At 42.1% G+C, this 23,953-nt stretch overlaps 1 protein-coding gene across 12 annotated transcripts in view; it reads left to right on the top strand.

Annotated features, from left to right (window-relative positions):
* The window catches only part of MEF2C (myocyte enhancer factor 2C), a 191,178-nt gene extending 169,812 nt beyond the window's left edge, over positions 1 to 21,366 (top strand). For 8 of the 12 annotated variants that reach the window (XM_044446661.1, XM_044446662.1, XM_044446669.1 and 5 more), the window contains 4 exons: positions 545 to 717; positions 5,060 to 5,189; positions 6,422 to 6,557; positions 15,424 to 21,366. In XM_044446661.1, the coding sequence (XP_044302596.1) occupies positions 545 to 717; positions 5,060 to 5,189; positions 6,422 to 6,557; positions 15,424 to 15,745 (761 nt within the window). In that variant the 3' untranslated portion in view covers positions 15,746 to 21,366. The remainder of the gene's footprint in view (positions 1 to 544; positions 718 to 5,059; positions 5,190 to 6,421; positions 6,558 to 15,423) is intronic. The other 4 variants (XM_044446672.1, XM_044446671.1, XM_044446668.1 and 1 more) reach the window with 1 other exon arrangement.
* Positions 21,367 to 23,953: the final 2,587 nt, after the last annotated feature.

Here is a 23,953-nt window from a genome sequence, read left to right as displayed (position 1 = left end):
CAGTAATCTCCGTATTCAACTCTCCATCATCAGTTCTTGGTTTCTGCCTCCTGTATGATTTATATTCCCATAGACCACGTGCTTTGCATATACCCTATGGCTGAGGGAGGCTGAGCCCTTCAAGGAAAAAGCCAATGACGCTCCATCCTCCTGTTACTCAGTATGGAACACAATCAGCAGGAAGTTCTTCTGTGCATGCTGTATTGGGATTAATGGGAGCACCGGGAAGTGTGTTGAGTGCTTCCTTTTCATTTTAAATGCACTTCTGCAGAAGAAAGTCCCTGTGCACAGTGGGTCATATCCATTGACCTGCAAAACCATCCCTATTTTAATGGGATGAAAAATCTGCACACACCCCACATGTTGTCATATTTTTTCTCTGGGGCCTTTGGAACAATGCATTTTGTGGGCAGTTACATTACATTTCTTGAATGTATATTGTGTAGACTAAATTCAAGCATTCATCTACATACCTAAGAAGCATTTTTCTCTATCTGCATTTGTTCTTAAGGTTTTGTTTGGTTCTCTTTGCTAAATTCAACAGGGAATGGATATGGCAACCCCCGAAACTCACCAGGTCTGCTGGTCTCACCTGGCAACTTGAACAAGAATATGCAAGCAAAGTCTCCTCCTCCTATGAACTTGGGAATGAACAATCGTAAACCAGATCTCCGAGTGCTGATCCCACCAGGCAACAAGAATACGATGCCATCCGTGGTAACCCTTTTTCTCCTTCCTCCTCACAATTCTAAATATTCCAGTATGCACTGAGGCCAAGGTTGATTGAATGCTCAGGGCAGGAGTGGGCAACTTGTAGCCCACCATATATTTTCATCTAAAGCTCCCATCAGCCAGTGTTAAAGGATAATGGGAGTTATTATGCCCACATTCCTGGAGGGCCACAGATCACCCACTGCTTGCCTGATTTATCTGTTGTGTGACTCACAGGTTCAGGAGAGCAGTTGTTCAAGCCTTCTCATGTGTAAAGCAACACTTATGAGGCAACTTTAATTGCAGCTTAAAACAACAAATGTTAAAAGTGTGGACTGAATGATGTAGATTGTTTTTCAATCAAATTAATTCTGACCTCTTTAGAAACATACTACATCAAAATCACTGTGCCTGGAATTTGATGTGATGTTTAATAGAACAGGACTCCAAAATACTGCATTCTGAATATGCAATCTCTTTTTTTTTTCTGTCCCCCCTCCTTCTTTTTCTCACCCTGCTTTTCTCTAATCCTCCTTGCTTTCTTTTCTTTTCCTTTCTACCACTTTTCTCATATTGGGAAGACTTCTCCTAGTCTGAGCTCTGAGTGGTTTAAAACTGCTTTTAAAAGCTGTTTGACTTCATTGTCCTTTTGATCAATCCCAAAGTTATGTTAGCATTATTTGATACTGCAGCTGTTCAGGAAAGTAAACATGGAGATGTGCTGTGAAATTCACACATCCCACTTTTAAAATTTAAAATTAAGATAAGGGGCGGTTGGGGGTTTTTCTGTCCTCCTCAATTGACCTTGATGCACAATATTAGTTCAACTGGAATGTCAAATGTGGTTTTGAACTACAAGAACAAACCTGGGAGGAGTGTGCTCATTCTGTGCAATTGGCCACTCCCTGCCCTTATGGTGCAAACCAGGTTTGCAATCCTGACTTTCAGAACAAGCACAAAACTTTGAAATTTTTTGCACATTCCAAACAAATGCCAGGGGAGGGCTCACATTTGTGCCTGCTTTTCTATAAGTATCTCAAAGGCTGTCACAAAGAGGAAGGTCAAGATCTCTTCTCACTGATACCAGAGAGTAGGACACGGAATAATCAATTCAAGTTGTGACAACCCAGATTCAGGCTAGATATCAGGAAAAGCTCCCTCGCTGTCAGAGCAATACAACAGTGGAACCAGCTGCCTAGAGAAGTGGTGGGCTGTTCCACTCTAGAGACATTCAGAAAGAAACTAGACAGCCTTCTGAGAGGGATGGTGTGACCTGATGTCTTGCAACAGCAGGGGATTGGGACCAATGGCCTTCAAGGCCTCTTTCAACTCTACTATTCTGTTATTCTAGTGCTCACGCAAAGGACGGGCTTCTCCCTGGGAGGAAATGTCCATTTCATTCCCACTCTGGGAAACCACCCATCTCCCATGGGTGCTTCACATTGCTTTGCTGCTTTTCCAGAGTGACTCAGCCAGGCACTAGAATCTGTCACCTATTTCCTAGGCCCTGCATGTTTTGACCAGTGGCCTTTATATACTTTCTGTGATAAAATAGTGCCAGTTTGTTATGGGTTCTACTGACATGAGTAGGCTCACCTAGAAACAAATGGTGCCAAAAACTACTAAATATTGCACCAGATATTGTATAAGTTGATGGATTCCTAGTCACTCCTAGGAATGTCACTCCTTCTCCCAAAATCTGCTTACAGGTTATTGTTTGGACAAAGCAAGATCTTTAGTAATCTGTGAGCAAGAATCTACACCAACTATGTGATCCTATACACACATACTTGGGAGTAAGCCCCATTACATTCAGCAACACTTTTAATAATTTAGTTTAATCTAATTTAAAACATTTATATGCCTCCTATCTTGCCAGTGGCATCCCTAGTCAGCTAGCAGTCACAAAACTTTCTTCCAGGTGTATGAGTATAGGATTGCGTTGTATGAGTACAGTTTTTTCACTGGCTGGAGTTGCACAAGAATCACAGTCTGACCATATCAAAATAGACCATTGTTCTGAATCTCACCTATATTCCAGCAATTTCATTTTAGACTATTTGTATTGTTACTTGCACTGTCCTTGCAAACATTTTCAATTGCATTCTGAAAAGGTGGGTGTCCTTCATTAGTACTCAGAGGCATTTTTTCATTTCTTCCCAAAGATTCCATTTAAAGTTACAGAAGAGCAGCAGTCAGCTAATTTTTCTATTGAACAGCATCAATAGAAGTAAAATGCAGAAGAGAAGCATTAGCTCTGCCACTCTGGAACCAAGGGCCCCATTTTACAGTGATTAGAAACATCAATTATGCTTTAGTTACAAATCTTTTAAATAAAATAGCATTTTTACTTTGGCTTCACCAACTTATGTTAACATATGTAAACAGAACTCAGATACAGTTGAATCATCAAAACTGTGTGAGAAACATTAGTGCCTGCTAATTCCTGATGAAAGAGTAGAATTTAAATCTTTCATTCGAAATGCACTGTTTAAAAGTAGGGTTGGTAAAAAAGAAAAAAAGATTCTGATGGCAAATGTAAGTGATGCTGTGAATATTTCTCTCCATTATGTAAAATGGCAAGCAATTTAAACACTACCATATTACCTGTTAGCAAGGTGCATTATAATCAACTTTGATACTCAAGCTGAACTACAATCTCCCCCTCCCCCTGCTTGAGGAATGAAATAAATACAAGTCTCTCCTGTGGCTGCTCTTCAACAGACTAAGGTGACAAAACACCCCCAGCAAATGATTTACTCCAGGGATATTTACACTCGAAGATACTTTCCAGTGGCTCCCTTGTCTGGTTGAAGACCAGGCATGACTACAGTCTTTGCAGCCACTGAGCCTGCGGAAGAAGTCATAACTGGCAAGACCCAGGCCAAGAACTGGTTAGATTTCTCTTTGTGGAAAATTAAGAAAATCAAGGTTGCTAAATTAGAAAATAGGAAATACTAAACGTGTTCCAAATGAATAACCCTGTGAGTGGTGAACCATTTTTCCAGAGCCGCTCTAATAATTGTAGCAAGATGGTACTGGAGTTAGCAAAGCTTGAGCAAGAGCATAATCTGCTTCGAAATGAAGCAGGGCTGTCTTGAATAGGGAAGAAACACACCTCAGATAACTGTTTTTGCTAATTATTCATCCTCCTTTCTTATGCTATCAGTCTGAGGATGTTGATCTACTTTTGGTAAGTGAGCATGGTGCTTGTTGTAGTCATGTACAAATTCATTTGCCTTACTCCTGCTTAGTTAGCAGCTGAAATACGGAAATCTTCCACTGTGAAATGTTTTCTAAAATAAAAATACATGCCGTACAACTTTCTATCACATCCTATATTGAAGGATTGGAAGATGTTAAGTGCATTTCTGAACCTTCTCTTGTTAATAAGCTGTCTAGAAAAAAATATTGGAGGTTCTTAGTATCATTCCTACTTATTTTATCTTGCAAATTTCCCCCAACTCTCTGATATGTATACGAGATATTCTTTACCAACCACTACCTTTTACATGTTAGTCTTCAACATGAAGGATATCTAAAAAATGTTTTTACACACTCATTCGTGTGTGTGCATGCACGCACATGCACACTCACACACGCGCGCGCGTGCATGCACCCTCCAGTAACTTTCAGCATTCTTGAGAATGAAGTGACCACATCACCATCTACTGGTGAAAATTGAACATGCAGCTTCACATGTTCATCCCATGGCTTGCTTATTTTACACACAAATACTCTAATTGTCTAAGAAGATTGATATGTTTACGCATGTTCCTCTTCACATGTAACTTCTTGGATCAGGAACTGTGGGCACAAGTTAGCTGCATATCTGTGTAGAGATGCTATCTATTGGCACTGCATTGCTTTCAATAGGGGTGTGCCTTAAACATTCATCATCTTCCATATTCTGGGAGAACTAATCACATGTAGATACTTTTTAAAGTGTGGCTAAAGCTGAGCGGGGCTGAAGGACTATTATCATCATGTTGGTAGTCATTGTGGTCAAATCAAAACCAAAAATATACAAGTTAAATATTGCTAGTTATCCTCATAGCCTCCTTGCTACTGATGGGTGTGTGTGTGGAGGGGGGGGGCGGAATCTTATATGTTACTACTTTGGTTACCTAGGAGATTCTGATGTAATGGGTTACTATGGTGACAACTGGTCTCTTCAAAGATTGTAAATCATGGGATTGGCAGAGTTCGTAAAAGCAACATGATAAATGATTAATTTTTGGAAATCTGTATACAGTTATGTATCATATGAACCAACACCTAAATATAGTGCATTTCAACTGTTTTTTCTGCCTTGACATTAATATGTTTATTTTACTTACTTTAAAAGAATCAGAGGATAAATAACTCTCAGTCTGCTCAGTCATTGGCTACCCCAGTGGTTTCCGTGGCAACTCCGACTTTGCCAGGGCAAGGGATGGGAGGATACCCATCAGCCATTTCAACAACATATGGTACCGGTAAGTCTCAGCATCAGATGTGCACAGTGTGGATTGCAGTGGGAGCAAAGCCAGATACTGAAACACACAACAGCTCAGTAGTACTGGAATATCTTGTTGTACACGACTTCTTTGAGTGCCATCCTGGCAGAAAATGCCGCTGATAAAGACTTGAAATGAATAAATGCATGCTGTATATGTAGCATCATAGGAGAAAGCTTATTTTTATTGTGCCTCATAGTAAGAAATTACCTCAAGTGGCTGAAGATCACTAACTCACTCTTGAGGACTAAGGAGCCACCTGTATTTTCAGAATTGGCTCTGCAGGGTGCTTACTTTGGTAAACGATCCTGATTGATTGGTGCTTCCCACCTTCATGCTACGTGGAATGTTTCTGAGAAGTTGGCATCTTTACCAATGTGATGTGCTGTGCACGAAAGCTGCAGGTGCCACACAGGACCCGCTTTCACCTTTTTTAAGCAGGGTCCATGTGTTGCACAAACCTGCACCAACCGAGGCCATGGGCGCTCTGAGCCCCACGGCCCAGGAGACCAGTGTCAGGAGTCCCAGGAAACTGGGCACCACCTGCCCTCCCAATTGCTTTGTAATGGAGGGATGAGTGGAAGTTGATTAGCAATTTGTTTGTCCTTGGGGACAAAAAGGGCTGGCTCCTGATAGGAAGAAAGCTTTCTGCATGTGTTGGGGGAAACCAGCAATGAGCTTTTGTGTGAAAGACTGTGAGCTCCGTTCTGCATCTGACAACAACCTCTTTGTCGGAGCCACCTGCTTGGAGCCTCCCTGTGCCTGCTGGCTCCTGAGCCACCCTTTTGTACCCCGTTCCAGCTGGTGACATGAAGGCTGTAATAAAGAGCTAAGGGTAGATTGCAGAAGCATGGAGTCCGCCCACTGGGCCACAGTGGACCACAGCAAGTCCCATACACTTGCAAAGTAAGATACTTCAGAGTTAACTGGTCGTGATCACCAGTTACAAAAGGCATTTGCTTCTGGTGGTGACAAATGTTTTCTAAGAACATCATGGAGTCTCACACATTGAATGGCCTCCAGGAACCAGTGAATCTTACTCATCTAGCATTTGTCTTGGGGAATGGAAATAGGAATTCACTTTAAGAGCACAAGAATAACGATGCAGTGGTTTATCAGCTGGTGCATAGGAAAGTAAATGCTTACATCTGCAGCCGTTAACAGGTTTGTCCATGATTTTTAAGCCAGCGTATTTTTGTTCTTACATCCAGAATATTCACTAAGTAGTGCGGATTTGTCGTCACTCTCTGGGTTTAACACAGCCAGCGCTCTCCACCTGGGCTCAGTAACTGGCTGGCAGCAACAACATCTACATAACATGCCACCATCTGCCCTCAGTCAGCTGGGGTAAGTAATCAGAACAGCGAGTGCCGTGCACCTCTGATCCATGCGCAGCGATGATCTGAATGCACCGTTCTCCCCAGCGGTCTCCTCTCTGAGCTGACCTCACAGCCCATTTCCCTTGGTGATGGGTTAGCTGTCACCCAGCCTCTTCCAGGAGTCGCCAGACAATCAGTGCCATCTCCCCCATCTGGGTGCCTGTTCTTGAACTGCAGCATGCAGAGGAGGCAGGATCTGCTCTGGTCCTAAGTTAGGGCTGGCACCCTCCAGTTCTGTGGGCCATGAACTAGTGTCAAGGGTCCTATGCTCTTAAAGGAAGGTTTAACATGTACCAAATGCCCGGCCTACAATAGTCAGTGACACAGATGGGCATCCATATATATGGCTAGAATGCAGTTCAGCGTGTCTGTCATTTCATCACACAGGGCTCTGAGGTCTGGGTGGGGCTGTAGTTCAGTGTATGCAGGTGAGGGAAGGGCTGTCTGCTGCTGCTCCCTGGGTGGTTTTGCAGTGAAATCATCCCAAACTGAGCTTGCACAGGGAGGGGAGCTGCAGTGTCTTCTTGCCCAAGACCAGCCGCCAGGTTCATAAGGACTGTTCAGTTTTGCTTCTACTGTCTGCCCCAGCTCTCTGGAGAGTGGCTTCCTCCTTCCCTTCTCCACTCGGCTACCAGTAGTAAGGACATCCCACCCCCAGAGCTGGTGAGGAGAGAAAGCTGCCCCCTATATTGTCCACCCCTATAGACATACCTTACCCTTATGCAGGCATTTGTCTGCTTGCGTATAGAGCTAAAGTATGCAGGTGGAGATGGACACATATACAAACCCTGCCTTTGGTATCCATGCTGGCCTCGCTTTCAGTTTGGCCTTCACTTGCTCAGTGCAAAGGTCTGCAGGGAAGTCTCTGTTAGTTTGAACATGTCTGCAGGAACTTCACACTCAGCCTTCAAAGGCCTGATGGAAAGCCAGGCACTCGGGGTTGCTAGGGGTTGAGCTTACAGGTGTGCCAATGTCTCCTTACACACCTTAGTCTCACAAGTGGCAACACAGAGTTTGTATGTAAGAGACATGGTTGAGACTAGGATTCCTTATAATGCACACAGCTTCTGGTTTTTATGGTGAGCCACTGTGCTGCAGTGGTTAAGAATGCTGGACTGGGACTCAGGAGATCTGAGCCGTAGTCCCCACTCAGCCATGGAGCTCACTGGGTGACTTTGAACCAGTCAGATTCTCAGTCCAGCCTACCTTACAGGGTGGTGGTTGTAAGGATAAGACTGAGAGAAGGAGGAGAATTATGTGAACTGCCTTGACTTCCTTGAAAGGAAAAAAGGCAGGATACAAATATAATAAATTAAAAAACAACATGATGGATATTATTGGGAAAGGGAGCATAGCTCAGTGCTAGAGCACCAGTTTTGCATATAAACAATCCAGCCCCTGGCATCTCCATTTTGTAAAGCTTCATCAAGTAGCAGGTGACCTGGACCAGGGAATCCACATATGCTGGCAAATGCAAAATAGCCCCCCCCCCCGATTTTGTCCTTCATCAGGAAACTCCTGTACCACATAGGTGCTGTTCATAGATCGAGGTGAGCAGCAGGGAACTTTGCTTGAGAGCCTGCTAGTTAGAGTAGATACTAGTGTGCTTTCATGCCACGTGGTTTGATCTGATGTATGGCAGCTAGCTTTTTGGGAGGAGGGGGTAGTTTGACGTTCCCAAAATTGATACTCTGATTCCAGCTTGTCTAATAGTAATACAGATCATGAAATCAGGTGAGACAGTTCAAGTACAACCTATTTCTTCCCCAGTCTGTTAACATATGAGTGCAGACTTCTGTGCAGAAGTCTCCAGACTTGGGGGTTGGAGAGAATTCCATACATGGAATGAGGCATGGCAGCTAACAGCTGCTTACAGCCACTGAGGTAAAATGCTGGAGGAGGAGGAGGGAATGATGCTCGGGCTCAGAGGGAATCATTGCATGCCCTCAACCCCAGCGTCTTCCCCACCCCAGCCCAGCATGCCCCTTTTTTCTCTTTCTGAGGCCCAGTTGCAGCCGTGACACATTTCTTTTCCCAGCAGCTGTGAGGAGTAGGGATGGGAACTCAACCTTCATATTCCCAGCTCCAAGATCCCAGGAAGTGGTACTCCAAATAATCCAGACAATGTTGGCAGGGCTTAGGATTGTGCCCTTAGACAAGGAAGAATTTGAACTCTGTCCTTTCGGTACTTTCCACCAGCGTTTTAATACCATTGAAACATTAGCATTTGACTGCAGCAGTTTGTAATATATGTTCAATCATTCACTGTTACCAAGTGATGTAACGGTTTGACCCATTAGTAACACTTATATTTGTCTGACTCTCATGATTCAGAAGGGCCATGCACATTTCCTGTGTTTGGAAATCCTTCATAGAAAGTTAACCAAAACTACATGTTTAGAAGTTTGCCAACAAGTAAAATTAGTTTTCATTTCCCAGTTAAAGACCTTGCATTCCTGCCCTCTAGTGGCAATCATGGGAGAGTTCTTTATCAGGAGCAAAATCTGGAGCCCTTCATATTTTTGCCAATGTTCATATTTTTGAAACTTTTTACAAAGAAATAAATTCACACAAACACCAACTGAAATAAATAAACAAATAAATCTGACTGAAAGGTTCCTTTTTCCTGCAATCTGAACCGTCATGTACCCTAACGAATGAGGTAGGTTCAGCATCATTCCAAAGACTGTGAACATGAGTGCTTTAAAAAAGGGAGGCGGCACTTAGGCCATAGACTGAACATGTGCTCTGCTTAGCAGCGGTGTAGCCTAACTGTGGGCACGATCCTGCATGTGCTTGGACAGAAATAAATCCCGTCGCTCCAGAAATCCCCTGGCAACTAGGTTGGCCTTGCTGAGCTGCAGGACCTGTTTCTGTGCAAACATGTATAGGATTGCACCCTAAATATGTTTTTATTTAAATAAAAAATTTCAACTTAAAAAAAAATTTCAACCTAAATTAAAAAAGGTGCCATTCATTCAATTGTACCTAAACTGCTTGACCTGTAATTGTGCCATTACTGCTGGAGCTCTAGTAAACTTTTATTCTACCCTGTCTGAATCTTTGTAAAACCCTTGTGCCTCAGTTTTATTTTTTTTATTTCTTACCCATCCTTACTGCTGAATACTCAAAGCTCTCTGGCAGTTTGAAAAAAATTAAACCCCTAAAATACCTGGTAAAGCATGAAACAAAACCTTTTAAATTTTGCAGTAAACTAAAACCAGAGTAAAAACTAGAAAGCCGGTGTGGTGTCACAGTGAGAATGTCAGACTGAAATGCAGGAGCACTGGATTCTAGGCCCAGCTCAGCCAGGGGGCTCACTAAGCAACCTTGGACCAGTCACTGACTGTCAACCTAATGTACCTCCCAGGATTGTTGTGGCAATAAAAAGAAGAGTAGGATGAGAATTATCTAATCTGTCTTGAGTTCCTTGTAAGAGTTAAAATGACAGGATAGTAATAAATACATACAAGCAGCAGTTTTTTTTTAAAAGTATAGTAATGGTTATTTTTAATGGAGAAATATATCCCCAACAGTATTAAAATAAGCTAGGGTACATTCGATGCAGGTTCAGACAGAAAAATTCCTACAACTCCCAGCAGGCTGGGGCATGCTGCAAGTTGTACAGCCATTTTTCTTTCTGAATTTGCATAGGATTGCTACCCTAATTGTTTTCAGTACCATATCATAAGATACAATAAACTATTTTATTAAGGAGGAAGGTACTAATTAAATGCTAAACCCACAAGCCTTCATAGGTCTGCCCCACACCATCATCAGTTGCAAATTCAGTCGTAGAATAACTGGCATAATTTTACCTGGAAAAATACATTCTGGGTTATTCTTATTGAAATCATAACTATTCATTATTCTAACTTGGACAGAAATTAGCACTCTAATTGCAACCTTCAGGAAATATTTCACTCACTCCCTGAAATTAAATAGCAGTTTGTCAGGCCACAAGGAAACTCAGTAAAACAGAGTAAGTCTTTTAGCTCTGCAGCTTCTCCTCTTTGGTATGCAGACTGGCAGAGCATGATCAATAAAAGATTGAGTGTCAGGCCTTGACTTGGCCCCATGTTGGCACTAATATTGTAAGAATGTATTGGATGCCTCCAGCAGAAGAGGAATGTAACAGAGGCCAAATGGTACTCCTTCCTTTGCATCACTCCCAGCCATGAGCAAATGTCCTTCAGGGATGCAGCATCTGAAATAAACAGGTCTTACCAGGGCTAAGGGAAGGGCAACCAGGAACTTTGCCCAAGTCAACTTGGGTAACAGCACTTATCCAGCTTGGGGCCCTTTGCACTCACTCTTGGTTAAAGCAGCTTTCTCCACCTCAGTGTCCTCCAGATGTTTTGGTTTAGAAGTGACAGTGTTCCTGACAGTATAGGCTGAGGCTGATGGGAGCTCAAGTCCCAAACAGCTAGAGACCAGCTGACTGGGAAAGGTTACAGAGAAAAGATCTGCCCATGATAAACTACATGATAAGACACGTGTTATTTTATTGTCTAGGGTAGTGCAAAAACAAATCCTCAGAGCAACATGAATGTGTAGCTGCAAGTTTAGCCTTACTAGCCTATCATGCATAAAGTTTATCAGCTTCAGATATTTTCAAGAATGCGTCTCAGAGGAGATCCAATACTTCCTTTTACTTCTCACACAATTGCAACTGTAGGAGCAATATGTTCTTCCCATAGCTGTCCCAATTTTGACAAAATCTGCTGAATGCAGGGCAGATGAAAGCAATTACTGATACAGCGTTTAGTTCTCTCTTTGTTGTCTAACAATAGCCATTCATTGTTAAACATTGTGACAATTGCTGATAAAAGCATCACCACATCATTCCAAGTACAAATGTGTGCACGGGAGATAAAGCATTATTTTGCATGCTAGCAAAGGTTTGACAGATACTGGCTACAATCCTTCACTCTTGGCTCAGGGGTAAGTCCCACTGAGCCTGCAGAGGATGGAAGTTGTACCTTGACTGATTGACAGACTATTTATAGATATGCAAGCTCCAGTGCTCATATGGAGCTCCCTTGCATTCCCATTCTTTTAAGTGGAGCAAAAACTTCTTGTGCAAACAATTACAGTAATGCCAGCATGTATAAAAGACATTACTCACAAATTGAGTTGTCTATGTAAAATAGTCCCTTCTCTTCTCTGTTCCTGTTGCTCCAAAACGCTGCTCCCTACTATATGTTTTAGAATAAGTTAATGATAGAAAATCCTAGCATTACCCTAAATATTTAGGATGGTTGTGTTTATCTGTAATGAACTTGTAAAGTCACCCCAATGCTAGTGTAATATGCTAGCTTTTAGGCTCTTTGGTAAAATAGTCAGGTTCGGTACATGTCTCCCTGCTCCTCCCTCCCCTTTCTTCCATGAAACTACCCTGATGCCTTAAATCATAGCTTCCTGTGGCCAGAAAGCTGTGGTTTAAACAATCTAATATTGGTTTCCTGTCTTAATTTGTTGGGAACAATTAAACTAGTTTCCTTGATAGGACATCATGAGAAAATCTCGGTTAAGAAACCAAGATGTCTTTGCTAAAGCAAAGTTTGCAAGGAGCAGAAGGAAATACTTTGACACATGCTTTGTTCGTCATTTAATAAGCCATGGTTTCTATGACCAAGATCATGGCATCTGAACCAGGCTACTATGAGTTGGTTCACCAAGCTTCTATCAGACTTAAGTAGATTAAGCTGCAAATTCAATTTGATGAATTATTCCAGAGCTGAGTTTCACTAAGACTTCATCAGTATAGAAGGCCAGTGGATTGTCCCTAAGAGTGCCACTTTGACATCCATGTGGCATTGGTGAATGCACTATAAGCAAACCAAAAACATCTGTTGCCAGTAGTGGGTGCCTTCATACAAAGCATACCTCCAAGTGAGGGGGGCGCCCCTCTCTTTTCTTGTTATTATTATGATTTGTTCTACACCTATAAAATAAGTGCCCTAGGCCTCCTACAAAGAAAATAGCATTAGTTTATCCTTTCATTTCCCCTTCAGCTGCCTTGTTTCTTGTTATGCCCTACACGCATGAAGAAAATAATTTTCCAATGAAATGCTTAGCTTCCTTATCTTTATCTACTGTAGAGTCCCCCCATGCATCAGGGAGTGGGAGAGGTGGCCTTTTTAACTTCCAAGGTGTGTGCTTGATGTAAATCAGTTATTAAAATTCAGCTATTAAGCATTAGTTATATTTGAGTGAAGTCATCCATGTAGCCTTAAGTATGATGAAGGTGATTTGAACATGTACTCTTTGCCCCAACAGGAAATGAGTGTGTGTTCAAGCCACTGGCATTATGCTGCAGAATCTCGTTTCTAAAGTCATTCCAGTGAACATTCGTAAGATTCAGTGAACATGGGCAGAATGGAATGGGACCATGCCCACTGGTCCCTGGGCACACTTTCTTGGCAGCTGTGCATTCGGTGCTAGTGGTAGAGGCCTCTGTGCACATGTAGCGTTATCTCCGTAGGGTTCTTCCATGCTGTTGGGCCAATCTGACCTGATGCAGCAGGGTCCCCAGTCATGTGTAGAATTCCACTAACATTTGAGTCAACACAGAGGACAGGCTAGGGACAGGTGAAGTACAGGTCATGTGCACAGGCTTGTGTTCCTTATACACAGTTGTGCAACTTCTTCTGGTATGATGCCAGAACAAGGTTCATTACACCACTAGGTCCAAGTCATCTTAAAACCTTCTAAAATTATATTTCAGAAGGGGCAATGCAGGTGAATACAGAACAGTAGAATTGGATCTAGAGTTGTGCTGGCACTGGAGGAAGGGAAAGAGGTGTGGTGTTTTCCATCCCTATTCCCCCCTGCAGCAGGACCGAGCATTGCTGCACATGGGATGAGGGCCTACACCCCATCAGAGCCTTCAAACAAGAGCCCCTTGGACTTGCTCCTCCTCTTCCCCATCACAACCTGTGTGTTCACTGGCCTTTCACTCTGGCCCAGACAACTGTTTTGATGAGAAAGAGGAGCAGTAGATGCCACTATCTACTCACTCACTGCATCTCCGTCTGCCAAACTTGCATATGTTAGCAATGATCTGCAAAATAATGAGGAACCATAGTAGCTAGCACAAGGGCTGTGAAGCTGTCTTGCCCCGTCTGAAATTGGCAATGTCCTGAAGTCACCGGCACTGCTTCCCATGCTGTTCCGGAGATTGCGGGCCCCATGTTTCTCTGAAACAGCGTGGGAGATAGTACTAGGCTATGCAGGGAGAGGGAAATCATCTTGTTCCTCTAGCAGAAAACTTCACCTATCCCAGAATAACTCTGCTAAAGTTTCGTTGCCTTTACAAGTACAGGAAGGCTTTCCATTCAAGGAAAATCAAATCCAGAGCTAACCCACAGATATTAAAGTTAAGGATTTTTTTCTGTGAAAAAGAATAATATGTAGACCTACTCCCTCACACCCAAAAAAGAGAAATATGTAGACTTCCTTCCATATAAGGATATGTAGATTTCCTTATATCTTCAGCCATTTTTCACCATACGGAATGTACTCCCTCTCTCCAATGCTATAGTGTACATTTCCTGTATTTTGAGTGCTGTTTCGAAGTAGAAGACCTGTTAAGCCCAGAAAACCTTTTACTTTATGCATTATGGGTGTACTACTGAAACCACCATCCCAGTAATGGGGGAAATGTTTTGAAAATGTTAAATCACCCATGCACCTCATCCTGCAGTGCAGCACTGTGGAGGAAGTATTCATGTCCTGCTTTTAACTCATCCTGGGTTAGCATTACATAGAAAAAGGATAAACAGTTGTTAGATTAAACTTTGACTTATTGAAAGACACCAAGATCAAGCCATGCTGTATCATCCTAGTTTGTTTCTATGGACAGTAAACTACCCAGAGGTTTCAGTGGTGATATAACAAGAAACTGGTTGATTCAAGTCAGGAAGCAGATTCTTTTAATCGTTCTTCACAGCAGGAGGAAGAATGTACAAGATCTAAGATTCGCTGTTCCTCTTTCACATAACCTTTCCTGAGTATAGACTTGAATCTGGATTTCCAACACCCTAACTAAGATGGAGCATTTGTGCAGCAGTAATAGCAGCACCAGTACTATTTTTATACCACCTAAGAAAACTAGCAAGGCAGTGTACAAATCAGGTATAATGTCATAAAAGCATTAAAAGCAAAGTTTAAAGCTGAGGAACAATACCAATAGAGAGTATGGAGGGATGATTCTTACACATGTGTCAACATTTTGGTTATTTAGTTACGGGCAGGGAATTTCCTGAATTTTCTTGACCACCCTTATTTCCCACCCTCAGGCCAAACCCTCTTTCCAGAAGGGGCATGAGTGTTGCAGTTCTAGAATGTATGCAGGCATTTGCAAAATTAGACAGCCTGCAAAAATCAAACATTTGCTGTGTTTTAAAATGTATCATGAACTAGCTGTGGAGTGTCTGAGCATATTGGGGCAGGGGAAGTATAACTGAACTAAACTACCGAGTAGCAAGATTTTCAGAAACACTCATGTCTGCACACACACATTCCACCATCAGTTGTGCAAGAGGATGTGGCCTGAAAAATGCAAGATTTGGCTGCCATTATATGATGCAGTACAATTGGAGAAGAGCTTCCGCTCGTCTTCAGTCCTTGGGCATGACACAGGACCAATCCCAAGGACAGTCTTAGGGCATCTGCCTGTTCAGGGAGGGCCACATGTGTAGAGAAGATTCCACGTGTTCTTGATGTGCACCGGGATCCATTTGAATTGCTTAGCTAATGTTTTGTGTGCATGTGCGTTTCTGGGGGCTCTGCCTCCTCAGTCGGTAACTGGGTTTCCTTTCCTCCTACAGAGCTTGCACTAGCACTCACTTATCCCAGAATACCAATCTCTCCCTGCCTTCTACTCAAAGCCTCAACATCAAGTCAGAACCTGTTTCTCCTCCTAGAGACCGTACCACCACACCCTCGAGATACCCACAGCACACGCGCCACGAGGCAGGAAGATCCCCTGTTGACAGCTTGAGCAGCTGTAGTAGTTCGTATGACGGAAGCGACAGAGAGGATCACCGGAACGAATTCCACTCGCCCATTGGACTCACCAGACCTTCGCCGGACGAAAGGGAAAGTCCCTCCGTGAAGCGCATGCGGCTCTCCGAAGGATGGGCGACATGATGGCATTGCTAGCGATTAGGGGTTTTTTTCCTTGCAGTGTGTGTGTGTGCTATACCTTAATGGGGAATAGGGAGGGAGGGGGTCGATATGCATTATATGTGCTGTGTGTGGGGGAAAAAAAGTCAGGTACTCTGTTTTGTAAAAGTACTTTTAAATTGCCTCAGTGATATCATATTAAAGATAAACAGCAATGCTGAGATAAGCTTCGCACTTCAGTTGTACAACAGAACACTTGTACAAAATAGGTTTTAAGGTTAACTTCTTTTCACTGTTGTGCTCCCTTGCAAAATGTATGTTACAATAGATAGTGTCATGTTGCAGGTTCAACGTTATTTACATGTAAATAGACAAAAAAAAAGGAAAAAAAAGAAAAGAAAGGAAACTTTTGCCCAATATGGCAGATCTTTACTGAGAGAGGAAGTGGCTGTTATGCAACATATAGAAAATGTACAGATGTTTTGGGAGACCCAGAAATTGGGTGACCAAGGAAGGGAAAAAAGTTAGAAGAATATAGGTCACCTAATTTATCTGAAATGCTCACAAATGTGTTGGCATATCATTTGAGTATGGCACTCAGTTAAACGGATCAAAAGCATTTACAAGAGGACCATACTTGTAAAAAATTTTTTAAGTTTGAGGGCTAACCTATTTAATTTTTAAAATTCTGGGTCTGCATCACTTATTAAATAAAAATAGACAAATATGTAAATTACATTTTCCTTATTTTCATATTAAAAAGTAAGACAGAGTTTGCAAAGCATTGTGGCTTTTTGTAGTCTACTTAAGCCAAAATGTGGGTTTTTTCCCCTTCATAGCTTCGCCGATATTTTAAACAGCCCTGAAAGAAACAAAAGGGGACTTTTTTGTATAGAAAGCACTACCCTAAGCCATGAAGAACTCCATGCTTTGCTAACCAAGATAACTGTTTTCTCTTTGCAGAAGTTTTGTTTTTGAAATGTGTATTTCTAATTATATAAAATATTAAGAATCTTTTAAAAAATCTGTGAAATTAACATGCTTGTGTATAGCTTTCTAATATATATAATAATTATGGTAATAGCAGAAGTTTTTGTTATCTTAATAGTGGGGGAATTATATTTGTGCAGTTGCACATTTAAGTAACTATTTTTTCTTTTTGTTTTTTCTTCTAATCTGCATACATTTTACAGAATCAGTCAGCTGTTGAAGGCTAATCTGCAAAAGATTAGAAATTTCCCTTCCTATAGCAGCCTATATAATTCTGATTCATCTGCAATCAATTTTGTGAACCATTGTATATACTGATTAGCTCCATCGTACTGGTCTACGCACCTGACCCTATTTAAGGCCCTCTTCTTACCATATTTATGTCTTGCGTATCTTGTGGCTTTTTGCCGTTTACATCACAGCATGGCTCCGCTTTGTCCTCTTTCCATAAAGCCATCAAAACTGACATCCTTTTCTGTGACTTGCTCTGAAAGGCAACTTGGAGACATCCCGCATCCCCAAAAGTAGTGGGGGGGGAGGGGGGGGCAAAAAGCATCCCCAAAAGCAGGGGGCCTACCTTCAAAACAAAGGTTAAAGTTTTTCTTTTGTTTAAATCCAGTAAGGGGTGATCCCAAAATTAAAGCTCTTTTTCCTCCATGGAAATAGTAAGCTATCTCAGAAATCCAGGTGGGTTAGTATTCAAATGGAGAATGTGTCTGCTAGGGGCAGCAAAATAATGAGACACAGGAGTACCAGCCCAGTCCAAGTTCTAAAGCTCAGGGTGACTGTAAATGTTGGGTTGCTGGTGGTGTCTGAAGGCTGCTTCATGCAAGCATAGATCTCACTTGCAGCACAGTCCTCTACGTGTCTACTCAGAAGTAAGCCTCACTGAATTCAGTAGGATTTACTCCCAAGTAATTGGAATGTAGGAAAGATATCCCCTGAAAAGCATTGTGTCTGAATTAACATTTGATGTTGCAGTCACAGAATGATGAGCAATCATGTCCGACAGCCCCTCACAGGGAGTCGCAGGAGCTGAATTGCAGTGTTGCATTCAGGCACCATGATATTCCTAGACTGCCTCTGTAGCAACCAGTCCTTGTGTTAGTTTGCACAGGCATCACCAACATGGATCTCAGGGCTTCACAATTCTCTTGTAAAATGATAACAATGCTAACCTTCAGTGGTTTGCAGGTCGCTATGGCTATCATTAAATGATGTCCATTCTATATTATTTCCAAACTCAGATTTTCCCACTAGGGAAAAAGCAATTTGGGGAGGTCACTTTGAGCAGAATAGTGAGGACTCAGTTTAAGCGGCTCCCAACACACCATCCCTCCACTCCAGTGACAATCTCTTGAAGCTGCCTTTTTTCTTTTTAATAGCAAAACATCAGAAGGAAATTACATCTGCATATAGTATCTGTTTTGGCTGTTGTACTCCCCTCCCCCCCCCACACACACACACATGGAACATCAAAGGCAAAAGATTACTTAATTGTCTTTCCTTTTTAAAAAAGAAACTTGGACTGAAGATTGTTGGGAGAATTTTTTCCCTACTTATGGGCTGGGGAGGATGCATGTGTCTGTAGAAACATCTGTGTCTTTTTAATACTGAGGGAAAGGTGCACTGCACATGGCTCAGATCTCTCTCATCTTTATAATTACATGTTTGAAACTTGAAACCAAGCATTCCTTGCAGGTCATAGGTCTCCATCCTGAGGGACTGGGTCTTAAAGTAAGCTCCATTTAGGAAGGTCGGGGTGGGGTCCCAGGAATATTTGAGTAATTTCTGATAGTTTGGTGGCATAAGGCAGCTGGCGATGCTGCTGTTCTCAAAATCATTCTGGCTTCTGTGCAGGTGCATTGCTTAATAGAAAGAAAAGATGAAAGATAGAAGCTACTGCCCACTACTGATTCGTCAGTAATACCCTTCCAGGGTCATAAGCAAGACTTATTCTATGAAGTTTCTACAGTACATCCATCTGACAGTGAACACACAACGTGTAGTGGTATGTTCAGCAGAAGGATATGAACTTTAGAAACTGTGTTTGGCTGATGACACATGCAAAAAACAGTTTTGTTGACACTGAACAACCACCATGAATAAATGAAGAATATAGGTGAAGCTTGCCATGTCTCTCATATTATTGGTATTAGTCTGTGATACCTGCTTGAAAATGTACATTTACAGCTGTGTATCTGCCTTCTTTCTCAGCCATAGCTTCAAAATGTCTGAGGTCGCATTGGCTCAGCAGTTGCTTTGTCACATCCTAAGTATTTATTGGCTGGCACAGAAAATCTTAGGAGCACGCTGAGACCAGATCATGCTCACACATATTCCAGATGCAGAAAATGTCTTAGATAAGGCCTTCATCATACAGGTGACTTACAAAAGATACGCATGCATTAAACAAAAGTGAGAATGGGGCCAGTCATTGATTTTTGAAGCATCCATTGGGTTTCCAAATTATTTCCCTCACTTTGACATACACATAATACCCACATTCTCCATTTGAGAACTTTCAACTTTGATGTGTCTTAAATATGCAAATATGTCACAACTGTACCTTGTTGGTTTTTAAAGAAAACAAGAGAAACAGTATTTGGCTTGTCAGTATTGTTAAAAGTAATTTGTCAATGGGGCTGGTGCGATCAGTTTTCTGACTCTGAAGAATAGCCATATGAATAGTTTACCTTACAGTTGCCTGAACTACACAAGAAAATAAGAACACTTGAGCTTCTGAAAGGGAGTGGAGGTCTCATGGTATTTACCACATTGTACCCATGCGCCAGTAAGGTACATTGGAAACAAGCTCACACACCCAGGCAAGGCAATCGGTTGCAATTACTACCATGGTTTTTATACAGCCACAGAACTGAATTGTGACTATGGACACCCAGTTTGATCCTCTTTCAGCTTCTGAGCTAAACTAAAGTACAGGATCAAGAAAGTGAAGGTTAACTCATAATTGTAAATGAAGTGAATAATTAAAGAAGCACAACTTTTAATTGTGATGTTGCTTTCTAGAAACCTTAGCTGTCAATCTTTAGCTGTTCCTTATCTGTACCTTAACCATCGATTGCATTTGCAAAGCTATTTTTTGGGCTTATTGTGTGATTCCTTTATATTTAGGCAGTTTGGGGCAGTGCCCCAAAAGAGTATTAAGATTTTCTTCAACCCAGGCAGTATAAAGTGATAGGCAAGATGAATTACTTTAAGAGGTGTCTCCTTGTGGTTGCTAAGCTGATCCTTATTTGGAAAGGGCTTGATGATGAAGTTATTAAGACTAATTGCTGGTGACAATGATATGATATACAGCAGCCTTTCCCCTTGTTTCCTTCCAAGTGTGCTGCACTACAGTGCCCATCATTCCCAGCCAGCAGATCATGCTGGTTATGGATAATGAATGTTGTAGTCCAACATGTCTGAAGGAAGCCTGGTTGGGAAGGACTAATATACACAACTGCACAAATTTGTATATTGTATGCATTGATGCCTTTCCCGGTGAAGCTATTTTTAGGCATTTCAGTGTTTTTTCAAAGTTACTTTTGTAACCAAATGGTTTCTATTTTCCCCAGAAGTGGAATTTGAAATTTTTTAAATGATTAATATAAAGATATCTGCTCAGAACGTGTGTTTTTTCAGGCAAAGCTAAAAGCAAGAATAAAACAACGGCTATGCTGTTTTCAAGAATGTCAGGAACACCTTCTTATTGTTTGTGTTTGTCTTAGCTATACAGCCACCCTTCCTAGTAGACACAACAATGTGGTTTTGTTTTCTTTCTCTTCTCCTTCCCCAAAAGGCAAATGCTTTGTCTTTGCTTCCAAAAAGCTACTTGAAACCTCAATAAAGGCTGTTGTCTAAACACAGCACGCTTCATCTACTCCCGTTTTATGCCATCTTCAGTGGCTACCTTCACTTCTATGGCCTCCATTTCCTGCCATTACAGGTCCCTTGAAGGACTGATGGAATGCTGGTGTCGGTCAAGAATGCTTCACTGTCAAGCTAATAACAGGCTTTTGTGAATATATTTTAACCAAAGATGTGGAGCAATCCAAGTGCTGAATTACATACTTTCCATGTCAAATTCGCCACCTGATTATGAGCATAACTAGGTCATTTGGTTTTGCCGCCCCTGTTAATACCTCAGACTGACCCGTACCTCGATTTGATTCAAAGTGGTCAGCGCAATGACAAAGGAAACTTGCTACGCCGTTGTCCTCCATGGAGTCACTAATGTAGGCCTGCATTTTGCCATTAAGCATTTAACTTGGATTGCTTCATCTGATTTGCTTCTATTACTATTTTTTCCCTGGGGGTTTTGATTTAATTAAATCAGCGATAATTAAGAAATCATCCTGTAAATGGGGGACGTACAAGCATTTTGCAAGAAATACTAAACATAGAGGCTCACAGCGGCATAAGCTGGACTTTGTCGCCACTAGATGACAAGACATTATAACTAAGTTAAAATCACATCTGTGTATCTCAAGGGACTTAATTCAGCTGTCTGTAGTGAACAACAACAAATAATAATAATAATAATAATAATAAAAACAAAATGGGAAAATTTCAAATGTTTCTCCTGCTGGACATAAGGTATAATTTGTATTTTGCAGCCGAATCAGTAAAGTTACTGGCTTTCTTAGTGATTCAGTGTCTCTGGTGCTTTTTTTAAAAGATTTGATAAAATAATTTAGGGATCACAGTAGAGTCAAGATTGTCATGCCAGATCTGCTCAGCCATGGAGCCAAGTGGGCGACTTGGGCCCAGTCACAGATTCTCAAGCCAACCTACTTCACAGGATTGTTGTTGTAGTGATAAGAATGAGAGCAGCAGGAGGAGAATGCTGCAAGCTGCTTTGAGTTCTCTGTAAGAAAAAGTTGGGGTGTAAATCAAATAAAGCAAGCTACAGGCAGTGTCTCCAGTTGTGGGCCCAGCAGTATTAATGACACTTAAAACACACAAACTAAATGTTCTCTGCAATAGAAAAGATACAGAAATATTGGCATTTTTGTAACTTTGGCCCAGTGATTGGTGTGTAAGCAGTATAACCAGAGTAAAGCAGAAAGAGTAGACCACCGGAGCCCAAAGCAACCCACTCTTAGATTTCAAAAGGGAAAGTGAGATGTAATTATAGCAGCATCCTCTTTCTAGTTATCATAAAAAAGGTGTCCATTGGCAGAATCTGGTTGCAGAGTGTGCCATCACTCAGCTTTTCAGGGATCTTCCGCCGTCCTTCTGCATCTCAACTGACTCCATTCAAATGGGTCCCACCTGATACTCTGTGCAGTAACCAGTGGCAATTCCTCTCTCTCTGTTCCCCCTGCTCTGAATTGTTGACTGGGACACTTTAGAAGAAGAGGGAAGCAGGCTGCAAAAGACATGGGGCATGTTGTATCCTTAAAATCGTAGAAGAGTAGAGTTGGAAGGGGCCATGAAGGCCATTGGGTCCAACCCCTGCTCTTACAGGACACCAGCTGACACAATTCCACTCAGATGACTGCTCCTTGCTTTCATACAGTCCTCCTTGTCCACAGAAACACCCTCTCAAGGTCAGGTTCCTGATCTTGGAGGGGCAGCTGGTGTCTACAAGGGAGGTCAGTGGGTCAGAGTGTGGATGCTCACTTCTGAGGTCTGATCTGCAAATACAAATATCTTATGGCTCTTCAGATATAGTCTAGGGGTCAAAAGGTCACTCACCAAAAGGTGCAACACTGTTTAAGAAAAGATTCACTAGCAATACCAAAAGGTTTGAGACAGGTTTTAAACAGATATTTGGTGTTTAAATGACCACAGACTGTGTTGCTACCTGCTGTCAAGTCATCTCTGACTTATGGCAACCCTATGAATGACTACCCTCCAAAATGCCTGTCCTTGACAGCCCTGCTCAGCAGTTGACCACAAACTCGGCACTGGGTGAAACTTTGTGGGAGAGCATGCCATAGCCAGCACAGCTCTGACAAAAGGACCCCTCTCATTAGTAGCCTCCTGATGCACCTCACTTCGGCCACCCAGAAAAGGGCATCTAAAGATGATGTCAAAGTCCAGAAAGAGGACTTTGGTAACTTCAGGCAACAGAACCTCCAGTTGTTAGGATGCTTTCAATCAAAACTGGAACTTTACATTGAGCTCCGAATAGAGTGGAAGCCATTATTGGGAAGCTTCAGTATCAAATCAAGTTTGCTGAAAATGCCTATGATCGAGTTTCTTTCCTGTAGCAAGGAATGATGGCCAGAAGGTCCTGCCCAAGTCAGTAGTACTATTCCTTCAGTGCTTTTCTTTATTTCCTTCCTCTTTTTTGAGTTCCCTAAGAAGAACTAGCCTACAGATACTTTCTAGGAGAAGATGCCTGACAAATAGGACAACAGTTCAGGCAAATGGATGTCATTCTTCAGAGAAATAGATTTTCCATGCCTAGACTAAGTCTACACAATCAACAGATTTGCTAGCAATTCATGCAACTAGTAGAAAATACACCATCTTCCCAGAGTGTTCTATGCCTAACACACCACCTGAGACTTCTTGTGAGAAAAGGTGGGTTAGAAATCAAAATGCTTGCACTGCTAGGCGTCACAGACGGGCAGACCAAGAGCTATAGCCTAGTGAGGCAATGCAGCATTCACTAGCCAGATAGTATTTGTCAGATAGTCATATGTGATTGTTCACTTGCATGACATCCACTGAGTTCAGTCTTTTCCTTGCCTTTTCCAGTCCCTTCTCCCCTGCAATGTCAGTTCTCCATTGCATCCACAAGTTGGATTACTGCAGTGCACCCTGTATGAATCCTGCAACAAATCAACAATCACTGCAGTTTCCCCAGCAAAGGCATTGCATGCTGAAAACGGAGAGCTCCTAACCGCAGCCAAGCTGCAGTACACTCTGGGCGGGGATGTTCTTAAGGCAGGTCTGGAAACTGCAGTTAGGACAGAGTGCAGCAGTTCTCTGGAGAGAACAGTTCCCTCAACTGCACTCTGGAGTTACTCCATATTGAAGGAACTGCAGTGGCTGCCTATTGGCTACCAAGACAGGTTTAAGGTTTTGCTACCAGCATATAAACCCCTAAGCAACTTGGGACCAGGTTACTTGACAGATTGCATTCTCCCTTATCAAACTGACCTGTTACAGAAGTCATCAGAGGGCATGTTCATGGTGGTTCCTCATGGATCTATGGCCCAACTGGATTCCCTCCAGAAAAAATCCTTCAGTTTGCTGGCTCTGTTTCTGTGGAACTTCCCA

This window comes from Varanus komodoensis, unplaced genomic scaffold (assembly GCF_004798865.1).
Source record: "Varanus komodoensis strain SLA01 unplaced genomic scaffold, ASM479886v1 scaffold5, whole genome shotgun sequence".
Classification (NCBI taxonomy): Eukaryota; Metazoa; Chordata; class Lepidosauria; order Squamata; family Varanidae; genus Varanus; species Varanus komodoensis.
Note: the sequence above shows the minus strand (reverse complement) of the source record. Positions and strands in the feature narration are given on the sequence as shown.